This window comes from Peromyscus leucopus, chromosome 4 (genome assembly GCF_004664715.2).
Source record: "Peromyscus leucopus breed LL Stock chromosome 4, UCI_PerLeu_2.1, whole genome shotgun sequence".
Lineage (NCBI taxonomy): Eukaryota > Metazoa > Chordata > Mammalia > Rodentia > Cricetidae > Peromyscus > Peromyscus leucopus.
Window position 1 is genome coordinate 118,514,342 of NC_051066.1, and position 23,921 is coordinate 118,538,262.

Below are 23,921 nucleotides of genomic sequence, written 5' to 3' on the forward strand. Positions count from 1 at the left end.
AAAGATTCAGGCCCCACCCCTAACTCTGCTAAAGCAGAATTAAGCAATGTGCAATATAAGAAGCCTGCCTAGGGCTTCTGGGCCATGGTGACATTTGAGATCCCCAGCTCTAGATCCAGCAAGTTCTAAATGACTTCCATAGAAGGACATCATGAGAATTAAAGGAAGACAGAGTCCTGAGCCCTAATTATACACAAACTCAGCTTTGACTTTTTTTTGCCTAAAGCTGTGTAGTTTCTTTGATTGCAAATTATAGGTGCTCTCCATATCCCCCAGATCCTGCAGCTTCAGATTCCACTAAAGAGAAGAATTACATCTCTACTGAACAAGTTTGGCATCTTTTCCTTTTTATCATTATTCCCTAAACCAAACAGTATAACGATTCACACAGCCTTCAGTTTGTATTACGTGGCAAAGTCATCTAGAGATGTTATCAACTGCACAGGTAATGTAAAATGTGCCGTTTTATCTAAGGATGATATCTGTAAATTCTGATATTCAAGTTGTCATGGTACCAATCCCATGTCGGTACTATGACCACTATACTTTCAAGTGATGTAAAAGGAATGATGTGTTGAAACTTATACAATATGAGATACAGATAAAAATTTGGTTACACCAAGCCAGTATTGAATTTCAATAATTTTTAGAAGTGAAAAATATGCAAATAATGTATTTTTCTTTTCTGCACCTGTTAGTCAGCCTTGGTATAGTTGTGAAGTCTGTAGGATTAGCAACTCTGTGAGGGCATATTGTTACTAAAGGTCAGATTCAACCTTTATATATCATTTCCACTATAAACTTCAGAAAATTCCAAGGGTTACCTTAAAGGTTTTGTTTTCACCTAAAATTGTGGGGTTCAACACAGAAGGGATAAATATTTTGAAAGGAAAAGTTCTAATAGCATGAAAATGAAGGCTTTTACTTTTCAGAATAACATGGGGATGCCCACAGTCTTAGATATATGTGTATTCAGATGTACCAAAGAGGGCACAAATTAGGCTATTTAGTGTGCAAAAGAAGGTCCCTCTGGAGTTGTTTCACAAGGAAACTAGCACTCATACATGTATATCTACCGTCAGTGACATCACAAGGGACTTTGGAGACAAGACCCTGAGGGGGAATACAACATTGAACTAAGGACAATCTCATTCAGCTCAGTCACCCAGCACTTACTCAGCTATGTGGAGATGAAACAAGCTTTAATTTTTCCAAACATTCATCCCTAGCTGCACTGCCATGTTGTATAGGGAGACAGACATGTCTCATGAAACTCTTCCATCTGTCTCGGGCATGATTTTGTTTTCCAAAGAACTTAATTTATTCCTTCCCTAGCATCTTGAACCTTGGAGGCACCCAACAAACATTAATTGATGATAAAGATATCTAACAGCTTTTGAATTTATTCACGGGATGATGCTTCTATTTCAAGACAGTCTTTATATACTTCCCATTCTTCAGCAAATTAAAAAGAAAGAAAGAAAAAAATCTGCTTTCATTTGCCAATTCTGAATTTAACATCTGCACAGAGTACAATGTGTGCCTGCTTGAAACAAATGTGTAGGCACACTGGTTGTCTTGACTGGGGAACAGAAATGACAATATAGAGAATTATAGGTTTTAGAAGGGTATGCAACCCCAGGGCTTGAAGTTAATGGAAAAATACAATTGGGGAGAAGAAATGGTGGAGGAAAGAAAATTCCACTGAAATGCTGTTGTGGTAAACTAACTTTGGTCACAACTTCCTCAGCTCTGGAGTAGAAATCAGGTTATATGAATATGTGGGAATGGGTGTGATTTATGGTTGCTTCTCCAACATAAATCACCTAGCACGATGACTGCCTATGTCAGCGTAATTTGACCTCTGATCTCACTTATTCCATCAAGTCATGGGAAGACTTTGGGAACATTGCTTAATTTCCATCCATTAGCTTCTTTTAAAAATGACGTGTTGCTATTTTCTTATTATTTTCATTCCTTAGTAGGTCTTGATTGTGTATAGGATGCTGTGTGTCTCTATGGGCTCCACAACTTCCCCTGGGAGGGCTTTACTGATGAATCGTGTTTGTAAAATACCTAGAAATCCTTCACTTAAAAGCTAACCCTATCGGGGTAAAAGTATCTGTATCAACATGCCATATGCTGAACCATATGTTAGTTATTAGGGGCTCACGTGATATTGAAAATAGATCTCCAGTGTATTGATTTCTGCTATTTTTATACCAAGATACATCACAGCTTACTGGGTCACACTGTTAGTGTTGAAATGCCATGAAGTTCAATTTTTATGCAGATACTTGGTGACCTCTTATTCAAAACTTGGCTCTCTGCCATCATACAGAATGTGTAGAAGGGACAGATGCATGCTGTACTTTCCTGTACTTCCTCTTCTTGCACATTTAGGTCTCCCTCGACAGATATGCACACTTTAAAAATAGTACTTCCCAGGATTTCCTCTTCTATCTACTGGTGACTATGCTGTTTGAGACTTGGTTCCACAGGCAGGTTTCCTCACCCCATGACTGAAGACCAATGCGTGAGTCATATAGCTACTCTTTGAGTTTATTTGGGGTAGGGTAGAGCTGCTTCTGGCAGGCAGGAAAGCATTCCCTGCTGGCCATGGAGCCTCGCCATCTTGGCAGGAAATTTTACATCATCAGTCTAGAAAGCTACATTGGAGCAAGGTCCACACACGCGGCCAGAGGCCCGAGGAAATCATCCCTGCCTTTGGCCCTGTTCTAATAAGGGGATGAAATGGCAGCAGGTGTGTGAAGTAAAGCTCTACTCTCTAATATCTGAGTCGACCGTCTTGAAAACTTCTTCCCCATATTACTTATGGACCTCCAACTTGATAAGTAATTTGAAGACATTGGAAGTGGGTTGTTTCTCCTTTTTTTTCTGATGTGTTCACAAACTAGACAGACAAGGCCAGGTAAGGCAATTTCCATATTTCATGAAGTCATAAACAGTTGTGGAGTACATATCACATTTTCACTCTACATCCTTAGTCAACATCAGGAAATGAATCAGGCAAAGATGCTTGCCTGGGTAGAACAGACCTTCAAGCAGTGACAGGTACATAAAAACATGAACATGATACCCGCATAAACTACATGATAGATATGAGAGAGAGAGAGAGAGAGAGAGAGAGAGAGAGAGAGAGAGAGAGAGAGAGAGAGAGAGATCTGTATAAGGAGGAAAGGTGTATGGGTGACAAATGTGATTTTAGATGGAAGATTGATTCAGCCTAATGGAAAGGATACATTTGAACAAAGACTTGAAGGACTTAGCCAGGAACGAGGCTAGGCAGACAAGGCAGGTGTGGAAAGAAGGGCTCCTAATATCTTGGAGAAACAGCCTTAGCCTATTATGCTGGCAGCAAATGAGAAAGAATGTAGCCTAATCAGCTCACGTCTTGGTGAATATAAAGCCAATACATTCATAGCCAAGAGTGGAGAAAGATTTATTACAGGGAGCAGGTATGAGAGGGTGTGAGTTATTTCTAAAACAGTGTTCTCATCCACCAAAAGAATATATGTATTTATTTAGGATGGGCCCATTCTGTTCATTCATTTGTTTGTTTGCATGTTTGTTTGAGACAAGGTTTCTCTGTGTGGACCTGACTGTCCTAGAACTTGCTCTGTAGTAGACCATGCTGGCCTCAAACTCAGAAATCCACTTGCCACTACCCTCTTCCTGAGTGCTGTGCCACTACTGCCTGGCAAGGATTGGTCCATTCTTGATCTTACCCAGTTAAGGGGTACTGCCTTAGTCACTGTTCTGTTGCTGTGAAGAGACACTATTACCAAGGCAGCCCTTATAAAAGAAAGCACTTAATTGGGGGCTTGCTTACAGTTTCAGAGGTTTAGTTCATTATCATCATGGGGGTGGGGGGGGGCATGGTAGCATATAGGCAGCTGGATCAGTAGCTGAGAGCTACATCCTGACTTGTATGCAGAAAGAGAAACTCTAGGCTTGGAATGGGCTTTTGAAACCTCAAAGTCCACCCCTAGCAACACACTTCCTCCCAAAAGGCCACAACTCTAAATCCTTCTAATCCTTCCAAGTAGCCATTCCCTGGTGACTAAACATTCAAATATGTAAGACCATGGAGGCCATTCTTATTCAAGTCACCAAAGGTGCTTTCTTGAGTATTCTCAGTTGAATATCATAATCTTAGAAAGGAAAGATTATAGATATATCCAAGGGAATGTGTATCTCAAGGTTATGGAGCATGTGTTTAAAAGATTACAATGGTAGACAATAATACCTCTGGGCATGCTCAGCTTCCACCATAAAATTTTAGTTTAAAAATTAAAAAAAAAAAGACACCGTGAAAGTGTATTAAAACAGTAGTCTATCCCTAAATATGCCAGCCTTCCCTTAGTAGCTAACAGGAGAATAGAGAAGACTGAATCCAGGGAACCCTGAGGAGCTCCACCACAGAGATCTTCTTGCTATCAGAAATTCTGAGCAAAGACTTTGTGTGACCCAGCTCACATTTTCAAACCAACTGACTTTCCAGCTAAGGGACAGACTTTGAAAATAAGAGCTGGATCAACAAAGCATGTGAGATGTCATTGCTGTAGACATGGAGAGAAAGAAGATGGAGACTGGTTCCAAGAGTGGGGGTAAAAATAGATGGATTCTAATTCACTTTGCTCCTTAAAATTTATTACGTCTGCTTTTTAGGAACCATTATCTAATACTAAAGAAACATGGATTTAAAAGAACCTAACCTACAGGTTTGTGCAGTTCAAGCACAGACTCTCAGGTAGACAGGATACCTTTTCAACTTAAAAAAATGAAATTTATGTCAAGCAAAAGTACTAATTACTGCCTGGGAAGAATACAACATTTCCCTCTTAATCCCTTGGCAATGTGTGTATGGAGCTCCTAATTGATTTAAGCTACGATAATAGGTGCTGAGACAAGGGACATCTCTATTACAAAGTACTTAAGGTTGGGTAATTCATAAGAATGTTTAGTTAGCAAACAATTTGAAGGCCTATGGTCCAAAGTTGGGCATTTCTATCTGTTTGTTCTCTGGTAATGATCTTTACAATGGCCTAATGCATGTGAAAGAGACCAGATGGGGAGACAACCTCTTTGCAGAAACTAACAGGAAGCCTCAAGAATACATTGGTCCCTTTTTTTTAACCATTCCCATATCCCTATCATCTTCTATCAGCACCATCCCTCAAAAGTACACTACTTCATCACCACCACATTGGTGATCGATTACCTTTGGGGGATACAGAAGCCATACACCAACCATTGCAGCAGATGAGCATAGGTTACAAGAATCTGCATGGTAAGAGAGAAACTGAGCTTTGGAGTAATCTGACCTGCATTGAAACAGCTCTAAACAAACTCTGCCAGATCAGGACAGTTACCTAATTTCTACCTCCTCAATTTCTGTGTCTGTGAAACTAGAAGTTAGGAGAATAGGGATCTTGTGGAGTTCACTGGAGCATGTGTTAGCCAAGCACATAGGCACTAGAAGCAGCAGCTGCCACAAACCACAGAGGGAGCCCACCATGTGGACACCTATTTATTTTTCCTGAAAGACAGGCATGAAGCTTCCCATTAATATGAGGCAGCCATCGTGGAGACTTCTCACTAAGATAGATCAAATGGATGATGACACCTCTGGAATCCAGACTGCAGTGGTCTGGACTAGTCGTCCCTCTCCTCCTTTCTGTTTCTCCCATCCTCTTCTGCCTCCTGCCTTTCCATTCTGGAGTGATGGAACAGAGCTAACCATGGCAGATAGGCTCTTTGACCTAAGACATCTGGTGAGGGAATGGATGTTGGGCACCAGACTTGAGCAGAGTGGGGAGGAGACCAAAGAAACGTGACAGTGACATGCTGTAGGTGCTCCTAGATGGCTGTAAAGGACGTGTTGGGAAGTTGGTATAACTTGAGTGTGTTCTGTGGCTTAGGTAAGAGGAATGCCATCTCTGTTCATTTCCAGGTCTTGATAGATGTGTCGTGGTTGGGATGAGAATAAGCTTTTTGTATAGAACACACACATCAAAGTGTTCAGAGCTGATGGAATAGTAAGGGAGTAATTATGTCTGTAGTTCGCTCCCTAGTGTTTCAGACTAAAAACAAAACAAAAAACAAAAAAACAAAAGAAACTTCCTTCTGTCATTCTTGTTGTTTGAAATTATTCCATGGTAAAAAATAAAAAATCTTCTTATAAAAATATAAATATTTATATTAAGGTAAAAGATACACCAGGGCAATGTATAAATACATAAATATCTTTGGTATTAAAAAACAAAATGAACCCACCTGGTTTATGTGTCAAAAAAGTTGAGATTCTTTGTGTTCTTTCTGTGAACTCAGAAAATTCATAGAAGAGGGCAGCTTGAATCCTCAGCTTAAGTCTTAAAGTATAATTTTGTACGTTTTTGTCCTTCCTGAATTTAACCATCATATTCAGACAATAAATATTAGCTGTCTTTCCAGGAAGGCAGTAACAGATTGACCTCAGGACCTTTGCATTGGCTATTTGTTAGATGTGGCAGTCCTACCCAAAGTGTCGTGATCACACCTACTTTTTGAGGTTGTTATTGAGTTAAACTCAGTACTCTACACAGAGCATTTTCAAACTGAATAGAAGGTAGCCGCCAGCAATCAGTACACACTAGCTGATGCCCACGTAGCTATATAATTAAACCAAGTATAAACATTATCATACCAATGGCAGTGATACTCTTTAGGCTCATTTCTCTTATGTAATCTAATTTCATTTCCAAATGTGTGTTTCTAGACAATTTTGAAATGTGTGAAATGAAAATATAGATGGGAAGAATATAAAATTCAAGCAAGACTGAGTTCCTTCCACATAAGAGAGTGCTAACTTAGGGCTCGGTTGGTTAAGGGGATACTAACCTCCTTAGGACTCGAGTTTGGATCCGCTGTAGGAATACTGCAGGCTGCACTATGGATCTGGAACACCAGCTGAGGAAGACCACTGGGGCTTGGTAGCCAGTCAGTCTAGATGAACGAGAGACCTTGTCTCCATCAGTGAGGTGGGTGGGGGCTGGAGAGACTGCACAGTGTTAAGAGCTCTTGCTGCACAAGCATGAGGCTCTGAGTTCAAAGCTCCGACACCCATGTGAAAAGCTGGACACGGCCACACATGCCACTCAGGGTCGGAGACAGGAGGATCTCTGGAGTTTGCTGACTACCAGCCTAGTTGCAGGTCCAGTGAGAGACGTTGTGTCAGGGGAATGAGACAGAGAGTGATATAGCAGGACACCTGGCATCCTCTTTTGGCTTCTGACCATCATCTGCAGTGCATTTATCTGCACATGTATGTACAGATATACCACCAATCACATATCCACCCAACCCCTCCCCCCCCCCAAAAAAAAAGTGGAGGGGAAGTGATTTCAAAAGAAACCCAGAGTTGACTTCTGGCCTACACACACACACACACACACACACACACACACACACACACACGCACACACGCACACACGCACACTGCACGCACGCACGCACGCACGCGTGCACACAAACAAATAGGAACACATACAAATACCTACAACATACACAGAAGAATGCTAACTAATTTAGTAAGAGGTAACAGAAAACATATCACATATGTTATTCAACTACTATCAATTACTTACAACAATAATAATCCCATAAGCTGCCCCAACTTCTAATTACATACAACGCAGTACAGGTTGTAGGTTGGTCCTCTGATGGAAGCTGGGATCAGCTAGGTCGTTCTATTTTAAGGTGTGACTGACTTAAGCTTAGCTTCAGACTCCACTTCGAGTTGAAGGCTGTTCTGCCTAATCCTTGTTCCTCTTCAACCAGCAGCTGTTATGCATCTTCTTGCCAAGGCAAATGGCAGGCACTTAAGACACAAATCCAGTTATGCGGCACATTTAGGTATTGCTGGTATCTCGCGTGCTTGCATTTCATTATCCAAGTCAAGTCGTGTAGTTGAGTCCAACATGCATGGAGTATAAGTATTTCCTACTCACAGAGGGAGGACACTGACATATAGTAATCCCATTACAGGGGACTAAAGATTTAGGACCAAGAATTTAGTCCGTAAACTGCTGTATTTGAACTCACTCGGGTCGAAAAGTCTGGAGACCTGTACATAAGAATAGGCATCAGCCTACCAGTAAGGGGTACACATCAGACTGCTGAGGAGCAGTCATGGACTTAACACAATTGACTTCCACTTCCGGTTCTCTTCCGGTTCCTGTATACAGCTAGCGGAAGGAAATAAAATCATCAAGATAACACTTCGTGGCCGTAATGTTGGGATTCTGCCCTTGCAGTCCTCCCTCAATATAGAATTAAACACACAGAATTCCTGTCACAGTCCAGCCAGCAACAGACTCCTTCTTCTCATATGAATTCATTCTGCAGGAGGACTCCCTCATTTTATTCACGCAAACTTCATGAAATATATTCTTGCAAATAGCACATGCTTAATAAATATAGATTAAAAGATTGAGGGTCAGAAATAATATTAGAGAAGCAAGAAGGATTCTGCAGCAGAATTCTTCCTGGTTATTACATTTTCCAGCATGGGAAAGTAAAATGTCATATCACACACAACATAAAAGCTGTGGAAATTTATTATCTCGAGTGAATATATGATCCTAAATGTGTATTAACTGAGATAATTTAGCTATCTGGAAGCTGGCTTCTGTGTGACATTTTTTTTTTTTTTTAAAGCTAACAAAATAGCCCGGTGCTTCCATGTAGGTATTGCTTCACATTTATTGTAACCCTTTTAAAATCCCTCCTAGAAACCACAAGTTTATATGCCCTTTCCCACTTAACTTTTTATTGTTTATATGTTTCCTGTGAAGATAGACAGACCAAGCTGTTCCTTACCAAATGCTGGTAACTGAGTAATGTGACACTCCCCCCCCCCACCCGACCCCCCACACACACACCGGCAGAGGCCCACTTTTTTAGTAAGAACTAACCCTTTGGAAGCATTTGAAATGGATGCAAAGATAGAAGGCAGCCAAAATGTCCTTCTAAAAGACAGTGAGATGCATGCTAATCTAATTGCCCAAGACAGCACTGTTGGGCTTTGAAAGCAAGCCTTCTGCGTTGGCGCCCCCTGCTGGATGTGAGTGTGAATTGTCTCTGAAATTAAAAACAGCCTGAACCTTTTCAGCTGAGTGCATGCACACTTGCTACTCAAGTGGCAAATCCAGGCTCCTTCAAGGATGCATTTCTTCCATGATAAACATGCCAAGCAATCCGTGAGCTAGGTTCCCAAGAGCAGAAATACTCAAATAGAAAACTACAGCCTACTCAAAATAGGGAAGAAAAGCGTGCCGCTGGGATGTCTGTGTTAGGGAGTTAGGGCCTGCCTGTGAAGGCAGAGAAAACCCAGCACAACCTGCCAGGAGAACCCCCTTTGTGAGAGCGCTGGATTTGGGGGTTTGGATGTGAATTTCCTTTTTATGCATTTGAAGCCCCCGAAAACAGTTCTGCACGTTCCGGTTACTTGTTCCTTTCCTTGCCCGTCTTTTCCTGTTAAGGATGCAGTCTGTCCTCACTCTCTAAGGGACATGGCAACCAGACTAATTTTAAAGGCAGCCTGTCACCTACAGACTTCAGACCTATTATGAAATCTGTGTTATGAAGTCTGTCTGTTGGGGAATAGCTGGCAGATTTTTTTTTTTTCCTGCTTAACTCACTTCATTTGGTAGGGAGGAAGGGGAGAAATATTGACTAAATTTTTGGCACGTGCTCTCACACCAGCTTGGCATTATTAAGGGAACAAGAACAACCATGATGGTTATTTCCTCCCAAGAGCAAAAACCAATGCTGTCACCCTCATGAAGAATCTCATCAGAGAACACTGCAGATGCTGGTGGGGCTTTTAAATATGTCACTTACACCAGTGGATTTAAAAGCTCACAGAGAAGCCCCCCACTTCTCATATTCAAAACTGCATTGTGCCCCTCATGTCTGATAGCAAACTGAGTGGATTCTGACATGTTTAGGTATTGACTGACTGTACTCTTCTCCGGGGTGGAAGCTGTCCAGTGGATTATTTTTCAGAGGATCTTGGTAAATGCTTCTCTGCGAGTGTGGCATACACTCATACTCCTGTATCAAAAGCCAGAAGTAAGGCTGAGCAAAGCAGCACACGCCTGTCATCCCAACACACAGGCGTCAGAAGCATGAGAACTGCAAGTTCAAGGCCACACCTTGCACAGAGTGAAACCCTGTCTCAAAAGCCCAAATCAAACCAAACCAGAAAAGAATGAATGGCAGCAGATGGTGGAACCCAAAACACACTCAGCAAATAAGTGTTGGTGACTTAGGCCAACTTAAGAACCAGGATAGAGAGGGCTCAGTGATCTTTCTACTCTGTGACATTGGCTAAGGCGATCATTCTGCAGTCTACTGGCAGCTGGGATGGACAGAGGCAGTGCCACACTGCCTCCCTCACATGTCTGTCTCCTCACTGCCTGATTCCATGTCCCTTTCTGTCCGGAGAGTCCATCCTGGACTGCATTGCAGTTATGGCTGCTTTTTCCTTTTGTCATTCTGAGGACAGCTTGGAAGTCTCAGGACAGCACCCCCACCTATCTCCTTCATCCAAACGAGTGACACTTCAGATCCCATGTGCACAGAAGGGAGCTAGGTGCTGCTGGCAGACAGAAGGGCTTGTGGACATCTGTACTTCGTATTGATAGCTTCTGACTTTCAGTTCTCTGTCTCTAACTACGTTTTATGTTCTGTTGCCGTGCCTTTATATAAGGTAATCATTTCTATTTCCCTTCCCACAAAAGTGTTTTGGAGATCTCCCCAAAATTAATTACAAAATCAGGCCTTTACTTGCCCTTGGAAATATATTTTTTCCTACCTGTGAATTCACAGCTAGAACATATTTTAAGACATAGAAATAATTAGTTGCAAGCAGCCAGTCTCCATTGCAACTGCCATTTATTTCATTTTTTCAGAGTTATACAATTGATCAACATAATGAATTCAGAACAAAAAAATTCATAGCATTGATGTGTTAGACCATTGTATACAAACTAAGTGAAAATAAAAATTTTGGAAGCATGCATCTAACAAAACCATAAAAGGCATAGAAAATCGGCCAAGCTCTTTACCCTGTGCATGCTACTTAATTCAAAGCAGAAAAGGGGATTGGAAGTGAAATGTGTTTGGCATTTTTGGAAATGGCCAGCAAAGAGAGAGATGTTTCCGGCACCACTGAGAGAATATTGTTTACTTCAACATTCCCTCTAGCAAATGCAGGGAGAAGGAACGAGTATAAATGTACTTATTTATGTAGGGGATTCTTCTGTTTCATGTCTCTGATTCAGCTCTCTGCTGTGCTATTTGGGAGTCATGCTACATTGATTGCAATTAATTTCAGTGTTGCATATTAGCCATAAGGAGATATTTCATAAATTGATTTGATTTTTCTTCTCCCCCTGTGGTTTTCTTGAAAGATGAGAGTGGTCCAGAGGAAAAGCAAACCGTGGAAGAAATGGAAGGGCAGAGCCAAGAAGCAGGTGGGCTCAGGTTTCTTTTGAGGAGTCTCCTAGGCCTCATCCACAGAGGTGAACAACAACTTTACTCAATGTTATTGCCTGAAAATGCTTATGCCTTGTCCCCTGATTAACCTGTGTTCTTTCTTCTCTCCGGTTTCATTAACTCTTTAAGTTGACTGTGCTCTCATAAAAAAAAAAAATCCACTCTTACTCATTGCTTCACTTTCCATGTCCTTCCTGTAATAACAGATTGTTTAGTGATGCACTCACTAAGAATTGTGGGTCAAGATTGGAAGCACAACATCAGAGCTTGGATGACTTAGAGCAGGTCAAAATGAGCAGACTGAGTTAGAGGAGGAGGGGAAGAAACTAGATCTACTTGAAGAAAATGAAGAAAGGCTTCCTCTCCACATTAAATGGGGTCTTTTATACTCTCTTGCTTTTAATTTTGAAGAGCCATATGTCCGGCCATTTCTCTACATGTTGTAGATGGTGCCATAGAGCCCAACCAACCTCATGCTCCCAACAGCTCCAAGTAAGATCAAACACCTTCCTGATATCACCCCTGTTAAGAAAAGACAGCTATGTCCATCGGATGTTTATAGATTTTTACATTGTAGAGTATACTTTTAGCATTTCAAAATAATAGCCCTTAAAATTCAAAAGGGATTAAAATTATCTTTGACTTATCACACATGCCCCCCAAACACACACACACACACACACACACACACACACACACACACACACACACATTCCTGTCCTTATGAATATTCTCCTTTAAAAGAACAATAGCCACAAACATATGGTTTATAAAAATATCCCCTTTCCTTTCAATCTCCAAGTTATTTTCCCTTTTCTATTGAGTCCCAGAAGGAAGCATGTATTTTAAAGAGTGGGTTCTGTCTCCTGTGCTGGCCACATTCTAGTCCATATGCTGAACTCTCAGAATTAAAGAAGGTAATGTGGTGAGTTTTCCACTGAAAACTTCTACATTGCTCTTGAAATTTGGAAGTTCTTAGAGTACTCTTAGAAGGCGAGCTCTTATTATTAACTTGGAAGATGGACTTGAAGAAAGCTAATCAGAGGAAGCATTGAAGCAAGACAGGAAGGACCCTGCGTGCCTGTTCCAGGGTCAGCTGGCTCCCTTTGTTGAATTAATTTCTAGTACTGTAAACTGTTCTCATCCAACCGTCGCTAGCCCCTACCCACACACCATTATGCTATGTTGAAGATGCAGCTTACATGAAAAGCTGTCACTATTTTTACTGTTCAGGGATGACATGTATTAGTCAGCCAACTGCTGGCAGATGAGGCCATGGTCTGACTGTTGAAGTTTTATAAGTTTTGCTCACTCAGTGTTCTGTTCCAAGCTGTCTTTACCAACATTGATTTTTCTCCCATCATTGTACACACACACACACACACACACACACATACACACACGATGCATGCTCACCCACACATATACACTAGTGCCTGTGTTTTATTCATCTGTCCTCCCCCCTAAATCAGTTGGGTTCTGGTAATTTCATTTTGGTTTTGTGACTACCTTCTGTGATTTCAGAGTGCCCAAGTATAAGCCATCTTCTCCACCTCTTAGATATAAAAAGCATTAGCACCCAATATTGCTCCCTCTCAGCCTTTTATCACGGGGTCTCCTCTGTCTTCCTCGGTAGCTCCTCTTGCTCATCCAAGACAGTGAGCAGACTGACAGTGTCTAGCAGCAGGGTTCATTTCACATTCTGTGGCCAGTGTCACTGGGTGTTGTCCCATTCATTTTGCCATGTCGCAGCCTCCTCGGTCAGACGACACAACAATTGAAGATGTGGTTCTGGCTGTTAAAGCCCGTTGACCTGCTGTTAGTTCTCAAAATAAAAACATCTTGCTTTCCTTCCTTATAGTTTCCAGGGCCAATGTTGATTGCATAACTCTGCAGAGCTCTTCCACGTGATAGAAAAACACAATCTCAAAATAGCATAATTTTCAAGTTCTGACAGCTGTCACCATCAAGTCAAATACAACTGTATATAGTATTTATCAAGAAATCAATAATAAATGTATATCGAAAGTTTATTGCCTCCTCAACATTGCAAACATTTCTAAAAACAACATCTATAGTTCTTTGAAGCTTATGATCTGATGGGAGGGGGGGATACAAACATAAACAAATAAAAAGGATAAAATCATCAGAATGTTCAAGTGTAAATTTACACAGGGTGTAAATGGTGAAGTTGGGGTAACCCTCAGAGGGCAACTCTGAGCGGGACTCATTGAGGAAGTGTTGCTTAAAATGAGCTTTGAATGCTGACGTGGTGAAAGACAATTCTAGATAGGGGGAACAGATGATAAACTGGCTTCACAATGGAGGGGGGTGACTGGAGCAAGGTGGGCTCAAGAGAACAGAGTGAGATCAGATAAGCAATCCTAGGACCAAACCGTGTCTGACAGCATGTGATTTGACTTGACTACAGAGAAAACTCAGTGGAAACATTTAAATATTGGAAGCAATGATCTATGTATTAATGAACTCATTTTGCCCATGAGTAAAAATGGGTCAAAAGAGACAGAGTTAGAAGATGACTACAGGAAAACAATGACAGGGGATTCTGGAAACAGAGGCGAAAAGATTGAAACATTCTGGAAGTAAGAAGCAACAGGGTCCATAGGCTAAAGAGCTAGGTGGGCACATGGGGGAAAGAGGAAGCCACTTGGGTCCTAGGAGTGCAGCTTCAGTGTCTTACGGCCAACAGTGTCACTTAACTGGAAGACATTCCTGGAAGACAGGAAGAAATCAAGTTGAAAGTGGTGGTACCTGAGAAGGAGGCTGAGGCAGGAAGACGGCAAGTTCAAGAACTGTTTGAGCCCCATAGTAAGACCTGTCTTGAAATACAAAAGGGAAACACAGGAATGGTAGTGATGGCAGTCTTTAGATCGTCAAAGGATGAATACCAGCACCTTAGGTGAGGGAGTTAGGAAGACTACTGGACAAGCATTGCGTGACTTCTGCAGGGCGTCAGAAGCAAAGTCTCGCAAGACAGTAATAGTAACTTTTCTCAGGCAGTTTTGCTCTGAAGGGCGATGGAAATGGGAAAGGGCTGTTACAGTATGGGAAGGTTAAGGGTCTGTGCTTTTTTTAAGTTGAACATAGACACCCAGAAAAAGAAAGTGATACACACACACACACACCATATACCTTCTGCAGATATTATTCTCTGTTCCAATAGAGATGCAACCTAAAAGTAACATCCATATATAACGAACAAATGATATGCTGAAAATAAGAACATGTGCTTGAAATGTGTATTTTATCTTTAAGTCTGTGACTGAATAACTTTAAGAAAACTATGTATATTGTTTTACCAGCTGTGGGATGATTTTAATAAGTTCTTGTGTCCTAATCCTACTGTTTTCATGGTAGTAGCTAACTATCTATCACTGTAGAGGCCAAACATGAACCAAATCTCTGTGGTTCTGAGGAGACCAGTAGGAGAGATCATCTCTAACTGGCCTTAATTGGTACTGTGAGGGGAACAGAAAACTCTGTCCTTGGTCCCCATTCTGTAACTGGGTGATATGAGATCCCTGTGTGTCTTTGGGTGCCTTACTTTGAGTGTTCTCCTTCTCCTGGACTACAGTGCTGACTGTTATATAATCACTTTGTCCAGCTAGACAGTGGAGTGGATTGTCAGTCCTTAGAAGTGCTGAGCTAAGAAAAAGCAAACCAAAAATCACACACATCGGAACACTTTGTAGAAACTTGCATGGATATATGTTACCATGCACGGCAAATATATATATATGTGTGTGTGTGTGTGTATGTGTGTGTGTATGCACATAAATATACACAGAGTAGGATATATATATATATATATATATATATATATATATTGAACTCTTAATCTTTCCTCAGACTCCTAAGTGCTATGAGGAAGCAAAATACTACTGGAGTTGCTGGCATAGTATGGTTGACAAACAGTAGTCTTCAGCAAAACACATTTTGTTATTCATTGGGCTCTGTCTTATGTGAAGATTTATGATTCATTAACAATAATAAAAAGTGCATCACAGCCCTCTGCCCCTGTAAGACCATTTGCCGTGTGAAGGACACTGAGAGCTTCATTGGTTGGGTGGGGAGATTGCTGAAAGGAAGGAAGACCCACAGCCTGAAGTAGTAAGCCTGAGAGATTTTTTTCTCTGTTTTATAGACAGTGTCAACACCACCCCTGTGCCCAGTCCTGCTTCAGAAGAAACAGTGGAAGTCCGTAAAGACGAAGGTATGAGACCATATCTAAACCTCACAGATCCTTCAAAGTAAACTGTGTGGGTTTTGTTTATGTGGGAAACTGAACCGGTGAACAAATGTGATTCTCTTAAGCGCCTCTATTTCGAACACAAGGATCCCACCCACTCTGCTCCATTCCATATCGAGCCTCTTCAGAATTTATATATACATTTACATGTGTTCCTCTAAAAATAATGTTTATAAAATAAGAGCAGGAGCAGAGAAAGTGTGGTTAGAGAACAACGTTTATCTGAAACTCAAGAATTTGTCGATTGTGCTGTTTATAACCACTCATCGGCATAAGTTTGAAGGAGTGGCATTGAAGACTACCTACCAGAGGCCCTACAACCCAAGGAAGAAATATTTGAAGGGCATCTATAAAAATAAACTTGAGGCAAGGCCACCATTCTATGGACCATTACTAAGAAAAAAATGTTACTGACCTAAGTAAACCAAGAAGAAAAATAAATAGGAGAAATTGTTACTGTTTTAGGGATAAGTGCTGTGATACAGGGATGCCAACTGCTTTAAAAAATAACAATAAAAGAAAATAAAATAGCTCTTTCTGTCCTCTCCCTCCTGACTGGTGGGTAAGTCTTCCCAGAAGAAAAAAAAATGTGTGATATCTGCCATTAGTAGCTACCAAAACCCTGTGCAATTGATAGACTGGACTATTACACTTGCACAAATCTGTGTCTTATAAACCATACCATCTGCTTAGAACATGAGCATGGACTTCAAGTCCATGTCTTCAATTGGATGTGATGTAAAAACAGGTACACACTACCCCCAAGTCTTGCTATACTTTGAATCTGTTGAGGAAATCAAAATAGTTCTGTAATTTCAATACTCACTTGATGGCATATTTAATTCCATGTCCATTTCCTCGTCAGTTGTTTTAATCACATGTAGTTGAGGGCAGTTGATAAGAGTACCAATAACTGGGACTTGATCCTACCTCTGCTGCCAGTTACTTAGCTAACCTGTGACAAATAATTCAAGTAGAGATCAAGTGCTTAGCAAGTAAATACACAGTGAACTTCTTTGGACTTCAGTTTTTCCTTCTATAGTCAGGACAAGAATCATGTCTACCTTGGGGCTGGGAGCATGAAACATTAGGTTTCTGTGCCAGCCTGGCAAGCTGAGTGGTGGTGGCACTTAGGAGTTAGAGGCAAGAAGATTAAGAGTTCAAAGCCAATATCAAAGCTACATTTCAAATTTGAGGCCACTCTGGACTAGATGAAACTTTGTCTCAAAAACCAAAAAAAAAAAGTAATGAAAATACATAACAAAACAAAACCCGCTAAATCCCAATCACCTGTAATCCCAGCACTGAGATTTGAGGACAGCAGATCACTGAGGTTCACTGTCTCCCAGATGAGCTTCAGATTAAGTGAGAGACCCTGTGTCAAGAGAATAACACTAAGAACAGTAGAGGAGGATGCTTGATGATCTCCTTTGGTCTCCTACATACACCTGTGCACAAACCCATCAAACACATACACACACACACACACACACACACACACACACACACACATATGCATGCATGCACGCACGTATGCACGCACATACACACGCATGCACTCACCACTCAGAAGATTAATGTCTGCATCACAAAAACCACAACACAGGTGAGTTTCTTTGCTGTTTCTCTAGCCTCCAAATAGCTCAGACTTTCCAAAAAACAGACTAAGATAGGTCCTTAGGAAGCAGCTTGTTTATCAGAGAGATAACAACTCCCTTAACAGAAAAGGGAAGGGGACAGAACTGACTGAAGGAGACACTCCAGCGCACTGTCAGAAGGGATTAAACCCAGCTGACCTTATGGGAAGCCCTAAAGATGTACCACAATGGGCAAGAGGATCCTGCCATGGATTCTGATGCTGGCTCTCCTGGGATGTGTATGGCTGTGGGTTCCTTTCTGTTGAAGCAATCGTGGAAGCCAGAAATGGATGATATCTTCAAGTGCCTGGGAAAATAATTGTTTTTTTCCCAAAGGAGCTCCGAATGAACCAACCCAGTGTCCACAGCACTGCTGTCATCTTGAGTGATCCTTTTTTTTTATTGCTACTTTCAAGTGACACTTCCCTTCAAACTATGTAGGTGTATGTTCAGGTATCTCTTATTTCAGAAATATTTGACATATCTAAAAATGTAATTTGTGACAGAGTTCCTCAGAGGTTTCTTGAGAAACTCAGTCGTTTTACAGAGAAATAGACTGATGGTATAAGAGAAAAAAATAGAAAATGGTACTTATTTTAAACAAAAAAAAGGGACATCTCAATCATGTTGTTTAGCATGAAAATGTAAAAGTGTCATGAGGTTGAATGAGAGAGTCTAAGGAGTAAGAAAGAGGAGCAATCTAATTTGAATGCTTCAAGCTGAGATTTCTTGCTGTTGACTCGTTTAGCTGGGAGACATCACACCTTCATAAAACACACTGCTTGTGATATTTCTTGATGCTTTTAGGATCTCACACCGTTAATTGCTCATGCAGGGATCAATTATTTTTCAGAATACTTTTAGGAATGTTTTTCTTAAAATAAGACTTTTAATGGTGCTAACTCCATCAAAGAATTGTCTTGTATCACAAACGTGGTTCCTTTGTGAGACTAAATATGAAGATCTGGGGGATTTTGATGAAATATATTGTTAATTTCCATTAACTTTTTTATTTGGAAAACATATGTTTTGTGATCTACCTTAGTATGTAATCTGGTTCCAACCAACAGTAAAACATATAGGGTAAGGATTTTGCGTTTATCTAATAATATTGGGGCACTGTTTTGAAATGGGTTATCTGTTCAGAGCTCAGTCTCTAATGCTTGCCAAGCTGTCATCAAGATTGACAGATGCACAGCTTAGAATTAAGGAAAAGAAATTTTCATTGAAATCATCCAAGATTGAGGTCAAGTTGAGGTTAAAAGGAAGTCATAAGTGTTCAGGATTCATTTCAAATCTTTTCCGTTATTAGCTTTCATGCAGAAATATCTGTCCTTGGTGACACCAGGGCTATTTTAGGACCTCACAGTGGTAAGATTACTTATAGAAATGCTCGTGACACCCTCCAGTGTAAGTGGTAGAATATTTCCCACTGATCAAAGGTCCTAAAGGAGCCCTTGTTCTCTTGACTTTTTGGAGACTTCACTCCTGAAGGAGTGTCTTGTCAATCAGCTTGGAATCACCTGTGGTCTGGAACGACCAGGTTCTCTTTCCAGTATGATGCCCATGGTGTTTGTGCAATGTTTAGTGGTTTGCAGTTTTGCTTGTCAGTTGGCTGGGTTTACATTTGTTGAGATTTTAGTCTTCACTGGAATTTAGCATCCTCTAGAATGTAGGAGTTGAAAACAAGCAAGTAAAATAAGGTGGATGTCTTTATCCCTGGAACAGAAAGTATTTTTTTTAACCAAACAGTTATATGAAAGTTGAAAAAAAATCTCTCAAAGTGTTAGAACCTAAGTGTCACCTACACTAGTTAGTGCTCCTCTTCAAATGCTCTAGACATACTTCCCACCGGGAACCGAGCCTCAGTGTGCTTGCCCACTTACCCCACGTAACTGCTGACTGTGCAACTGTGGCGAGGCGGAGCTGTCTGCTTCCAGACCATGGTAGACTGTTGTCCAGACACTGAGGACACCTGTTCACAGTGAGTCATTACAGCTGCCAAGTGGGTGGGAGTTGAGCTGAGAGGATGAGATTTGAGGAGGAGGAATGCTAATGAATGGCTCATCTACATGGGGTAGATTGGAGAGCCAGGACTGAGATGAAACTCACTTCCAGATGAAGCCAGCCTGGGAAAATATCTGTGGCATTTGATAGGCATTCTGAGATTATTTGTAAAACAGGACCTAAATTTGTCTATTGAGGAATTCTTCCATTACTATTGTGGATGCTCTTTTTAAAGGATTTTATACTTCAAATTCTGAAAAACAATTTCTATTTGAGTTAACAAACATGTAAACAATCAGATGAAAGTCCATAAAACAGGAATCAAATGCATGAATCACTAGTGCTGTGGTCAAAACTTCTAAAGAACCAATGTTATTGCTAAATGTATAGTTGTTTGTCTTCTTAGGTCGGGGAGCATTCTCTCTTCTAGCTGTCCGCATGTTTTTCATATGTCATCCTCATCCACTGCCAAGACACCTTACTGGGGAGCGGGTGGAGGGAATGCTGTACAAACACATCCGGATTCACCTGCCTTATTATTTAATCAGTACCTAATTTGAATTTGAAGGTCAACTAGACCAAATCATAGACTCATTAATATTAAAATCAAAATCAATTAATACCCAGGTGCACACCCGAGCTGTGTCCCTTTGGAACTCCATGAAAGTCACACCAAGGCTGTTTGGCATTTATATGGTATAATGTCACAGGAGAAAGGATTTCTGAACCCTTAATCTCGTTTGAGACCTCATGGAGGTCAAAATGACTGGAGAAAAAAAAAGAAATCTGGATTGAGATCAGCCATGGTAAACAGAGCCAAAGAGGAAAGATGAGGTCACATATGAGGAAGCTGTGTATAAGGCATGATCGTAAGTAGTGCCATTATCACTGGCTAGCCATGCTAGCTCAGAATTGCTGTTATTCTCTATTTCTTGCTCAAATTGTTGAAGAGAAACAAAACATTATGCCACCCAGGAAATTACCCTCCACCTTAATCTAAAGTTTCTTAGCCTTTTCCCTGTCCTGATTGTCCACCATTCCCTCCTGAGAGCTTCACCCTGATACCCATCCTAGCAGGAACAAAACTGTGCCCTGTTCCATGTCTGCATGGATAGAGGGTCTGAATTCATTTCAGTGCCTCTCAGTTACCCACTTTGGATTGTCTGTCTTTACTAAGCATTGCTGGAAGGCTGTATCTGGTCCTGCAGTGAAGGGAAAGGACCTGGGCAACCAGCATGTCTCCAGCAGTCACTGCTTTACATCTGCCTACAGTGTGACACTCATTTATCAACAGGGCATGGTTCTCAACCTGTGGGTTGAGACACCTTTTGGGGTCAAACAACTCTTTCACAGGAGTCACCTAAGACCATTAGAACATACAGATATTCACATTATGATTTATAACAGTAGCAAAATTACAGTTATGGAGTAGCAACAAAAATAATTTCGTGGTTGGGGGGTCACCACAACATGAGGAAATGTGTTAAAGGGTCACAGCTTTAGGAAGGTTGAGAACCACTGCAAAAGGGTAACTGTAGGCTCAGACAAGGAGGGAAGAAGGTATGGGAAGGGGGAAACTCTGTGTTGATGTGGCCCCCCAAAATGGTACCTTAATGAGCTTACAGCATTTGTTTTTGTTTATATAAATAACATATATTCATTTAAAAACATTTTCACATAGAAAATTATAAAAAAGAAAAGCATATAATGATTTCCCCTTTAAGGATTAAATTGCAAAGCATTTTTTAAAAATCTATTCTGTTGCTTCATTTAACAGCAGACCATGAATATTCTCTCATGTCTTTAAATATGCCTCAGAGGCATGACTTTTATTGGTGGTATGACATTCCATCATCTGGTGTCCCGCCATTTACACTGGCAGAGCCCTAATGTTGAATTATTCAGTTATTTATAGTTTTCTCTATTGTAAATAACAGAAAGATGTGGCTCATGTATTTTAGATGGTGTGTGTGTGTGTGTGTGTGTGTGTGTGTGTGTGCTGTATACGGTGAGTTCTTCAGCATAAATATCTAATCCTTTGTTGATTTACTACAGAAACAGCAAAAATATCTTTATTGCTTGTATGTATTTTCTAATTTTTAAAAGTAAGGCACGATTATTATATAAATAAGCAAAATAAGAAGAGAAAAATATCACCTACAATGTGAATTCTCAGAAATTAGCATTTGTAAAATGATGCTAGATAATCTTGAGATATTTTTCTCAGCAGCCACATACATATATTAAGTTTGATTTCTTAGGATATTCTACAATGTATAACTGTTTGGAATTACCCTTTAAACATAAAGATAGGTTTTAAATTCTACCTATATCTTTTGATCCTTTAACTTCATTTAATTTTATTTCCTAATAAATGAGCCTCTTATGCTCAACTAATATCTATTTTAATTCTTTCTTGGTTTTGTTTTAAATTTTGTACAGGCCAGAAACATTCTTTAATCTTTGTTCATAGTATAATAATTTCTATAAGAAAACTCTAATAAATGAAAATAGTTCTAGTATTTTGTTTTTCAATAACTTATAAGGTTATTTTTAAAATGTATGTTCTTTGTAGAAAATTCAAACAATGCAAAGACAATGAATAACATAAAAAGCAATGTTTTTACCCTGAGATAATTAACATTGGCATTGGGGACTATCCTTTTGTGTACTTCTTAGTATCATGAACATGCAATTTTATATCAACAAAAGTATAGTATGTAATATATATACAATATAATTTTAATGCAATTTTCTTTTTATTGTCCAGTTGTTTAAAATGTAAAGTACAAAAAAACTAATTATCTAATCTCGCTTTCCAGTTTCCAGGGTCTAAATCCTGTCTGTGTCTTGACTAAACAATGTGATTATGGGCATGTTTAGTCTCTCTATATCTCAACATCACCATATATTAAATAAAAATGATAATAGCACCTGTGTTATATAATACTATAACACTGAGCATTAAAGTGAGTCAATAATTTAAGGCATTTCAGGGTATGCCTGCTACCTATCTGGAAGCTAAAACATTCTAACCACCATTAAATAAATGTTTGCTCATTTATAAACATTGTATCATATTCTCCATACATTTCTGAATCTCCCTTTGCTATGAGCAGCAAAACTTAATGGAAATCCCTCTAAGTCACTCTCTGTAGATAGATTTCATCCATCCTAATGCTCACATCATGGCTCATAGTTCAGATGTGTCATAATTTATTCAACGATTCTCCTATGATGAGCAGGCACTTTCTTTCCTTTTTATTGCCATACAAACAGTGCTACAATGGCTGCTCTTGCTCATAGATTCTCATATGCTGGTGCTTTTATTTGTATGGGAAAGATTCCAACAATGTGAGCATTGCATTACAGAGTATGTGTTTTAACAGACATTGCCAAAAGGCTGCCTCCAAAGGCTGTAACAAACCATATTTCCATCAGCAATTGCTGCTTTGTTCTTTCCAACTCTTTCCAGCTGAATGGGTGTAAAGCAACATATCATTGCTATTTTTAAACATCAGTATTATTATCTCAACTTTTCAGGTAACAGAGACCTAGGACATTCAAAAAATCAGTTCAATTGCACAAAATGTAGAGCCAGAATTTGAGCCGGTCAGAACCCAAACCCCATCTGTTCTTCTGTCTCTCAAACTCAGCTTTGAGAGCCATGGGTCTTTCTTCCTTGTGGGACAGGAAGCATGAGGGAGCAGGAGGGGGCAGGAAGGGCAGCCCAGGAATGCAATTCCAAGCACAAAGTGAGCAGGGCACTGGAAGGAGGCAAGAGGGAGAAAGCAGTTTGCAGATAGCCAGTTAACTTGTTCATCATCGTGACCTTGACACTAACATGATTTCAAGGTTATGATGACAGGCAACACTCAGATATACCCCACACTAGGCAGAAAGCCCAGCCCTTCTGCATCATATTCAGGCTTCCTCTGCCTGCGGGTGTACCAACAATTTATTGCTATTTCCCGAATGCATCTGGCCGAAGTCCACATTTGACTTGTTCAACACTCTGTGTTAAAATCCTGACTACATTGCAAAGCCCATTACCAGTCCTATGACAGCCATTGTTCACCTCTTCCCTTTTCTGTCCCTTCCTTCTTCAGTCTTCCTTCCATTGCAAACTGTCTGAGCAAACATTTCAACGATAAGTGTGGTGATGCTTTATTTGTGCTGAAATGTGGTGATGTTTCATTTGTGCTTTAATAAATAAAACTTGCCTGGAGACCAGAGGAAAAAGGCCAGCCATTATAAGTAAACAAAGAAGTCAGGTAGTGGTAGCACACACCCTTAATCCTGTCACTTAGCAGGCAGGATCTCTGTGTGTTCAAGGCCACACTGGAAACAGAGCCACATCTGGTGGCACATGCCTTAATTCCAACACTAGTTAACCATGGAGGTCTGGAGGTCTGAACAGACAGAAAGTGACAGAATTGTGT

General features: G+C 40.4%; 1 protein-coding gene across 1 annotated transcript in view; it reads left to right on the forward strand.

The window, feature by feature from the left end:
• The window catches only part of Macrod2 (mono-ADP ribosylhydrolase 2), a 1,962,999-nt gene that overhangs the window by 1,806,970 nt on the left and 132,108 nt on the right, over positions 1 to 23,921 (forward strand). The window contains exons 12-13 of the mRNA XM_028884439.2: positions 11,481 to 11,591; positions 15,731 to 15,799. Of these exons, the coding sequence (XP_028740272.1) occupies positions 11,481 to 11,591; positions 15,731 to 15,799 (180 nt within the window). The remainder of the gene's footprint in view (positions 1 to 11,480; positions 11,592 to 15,730; positions 15,800 to 23,921) is intronic.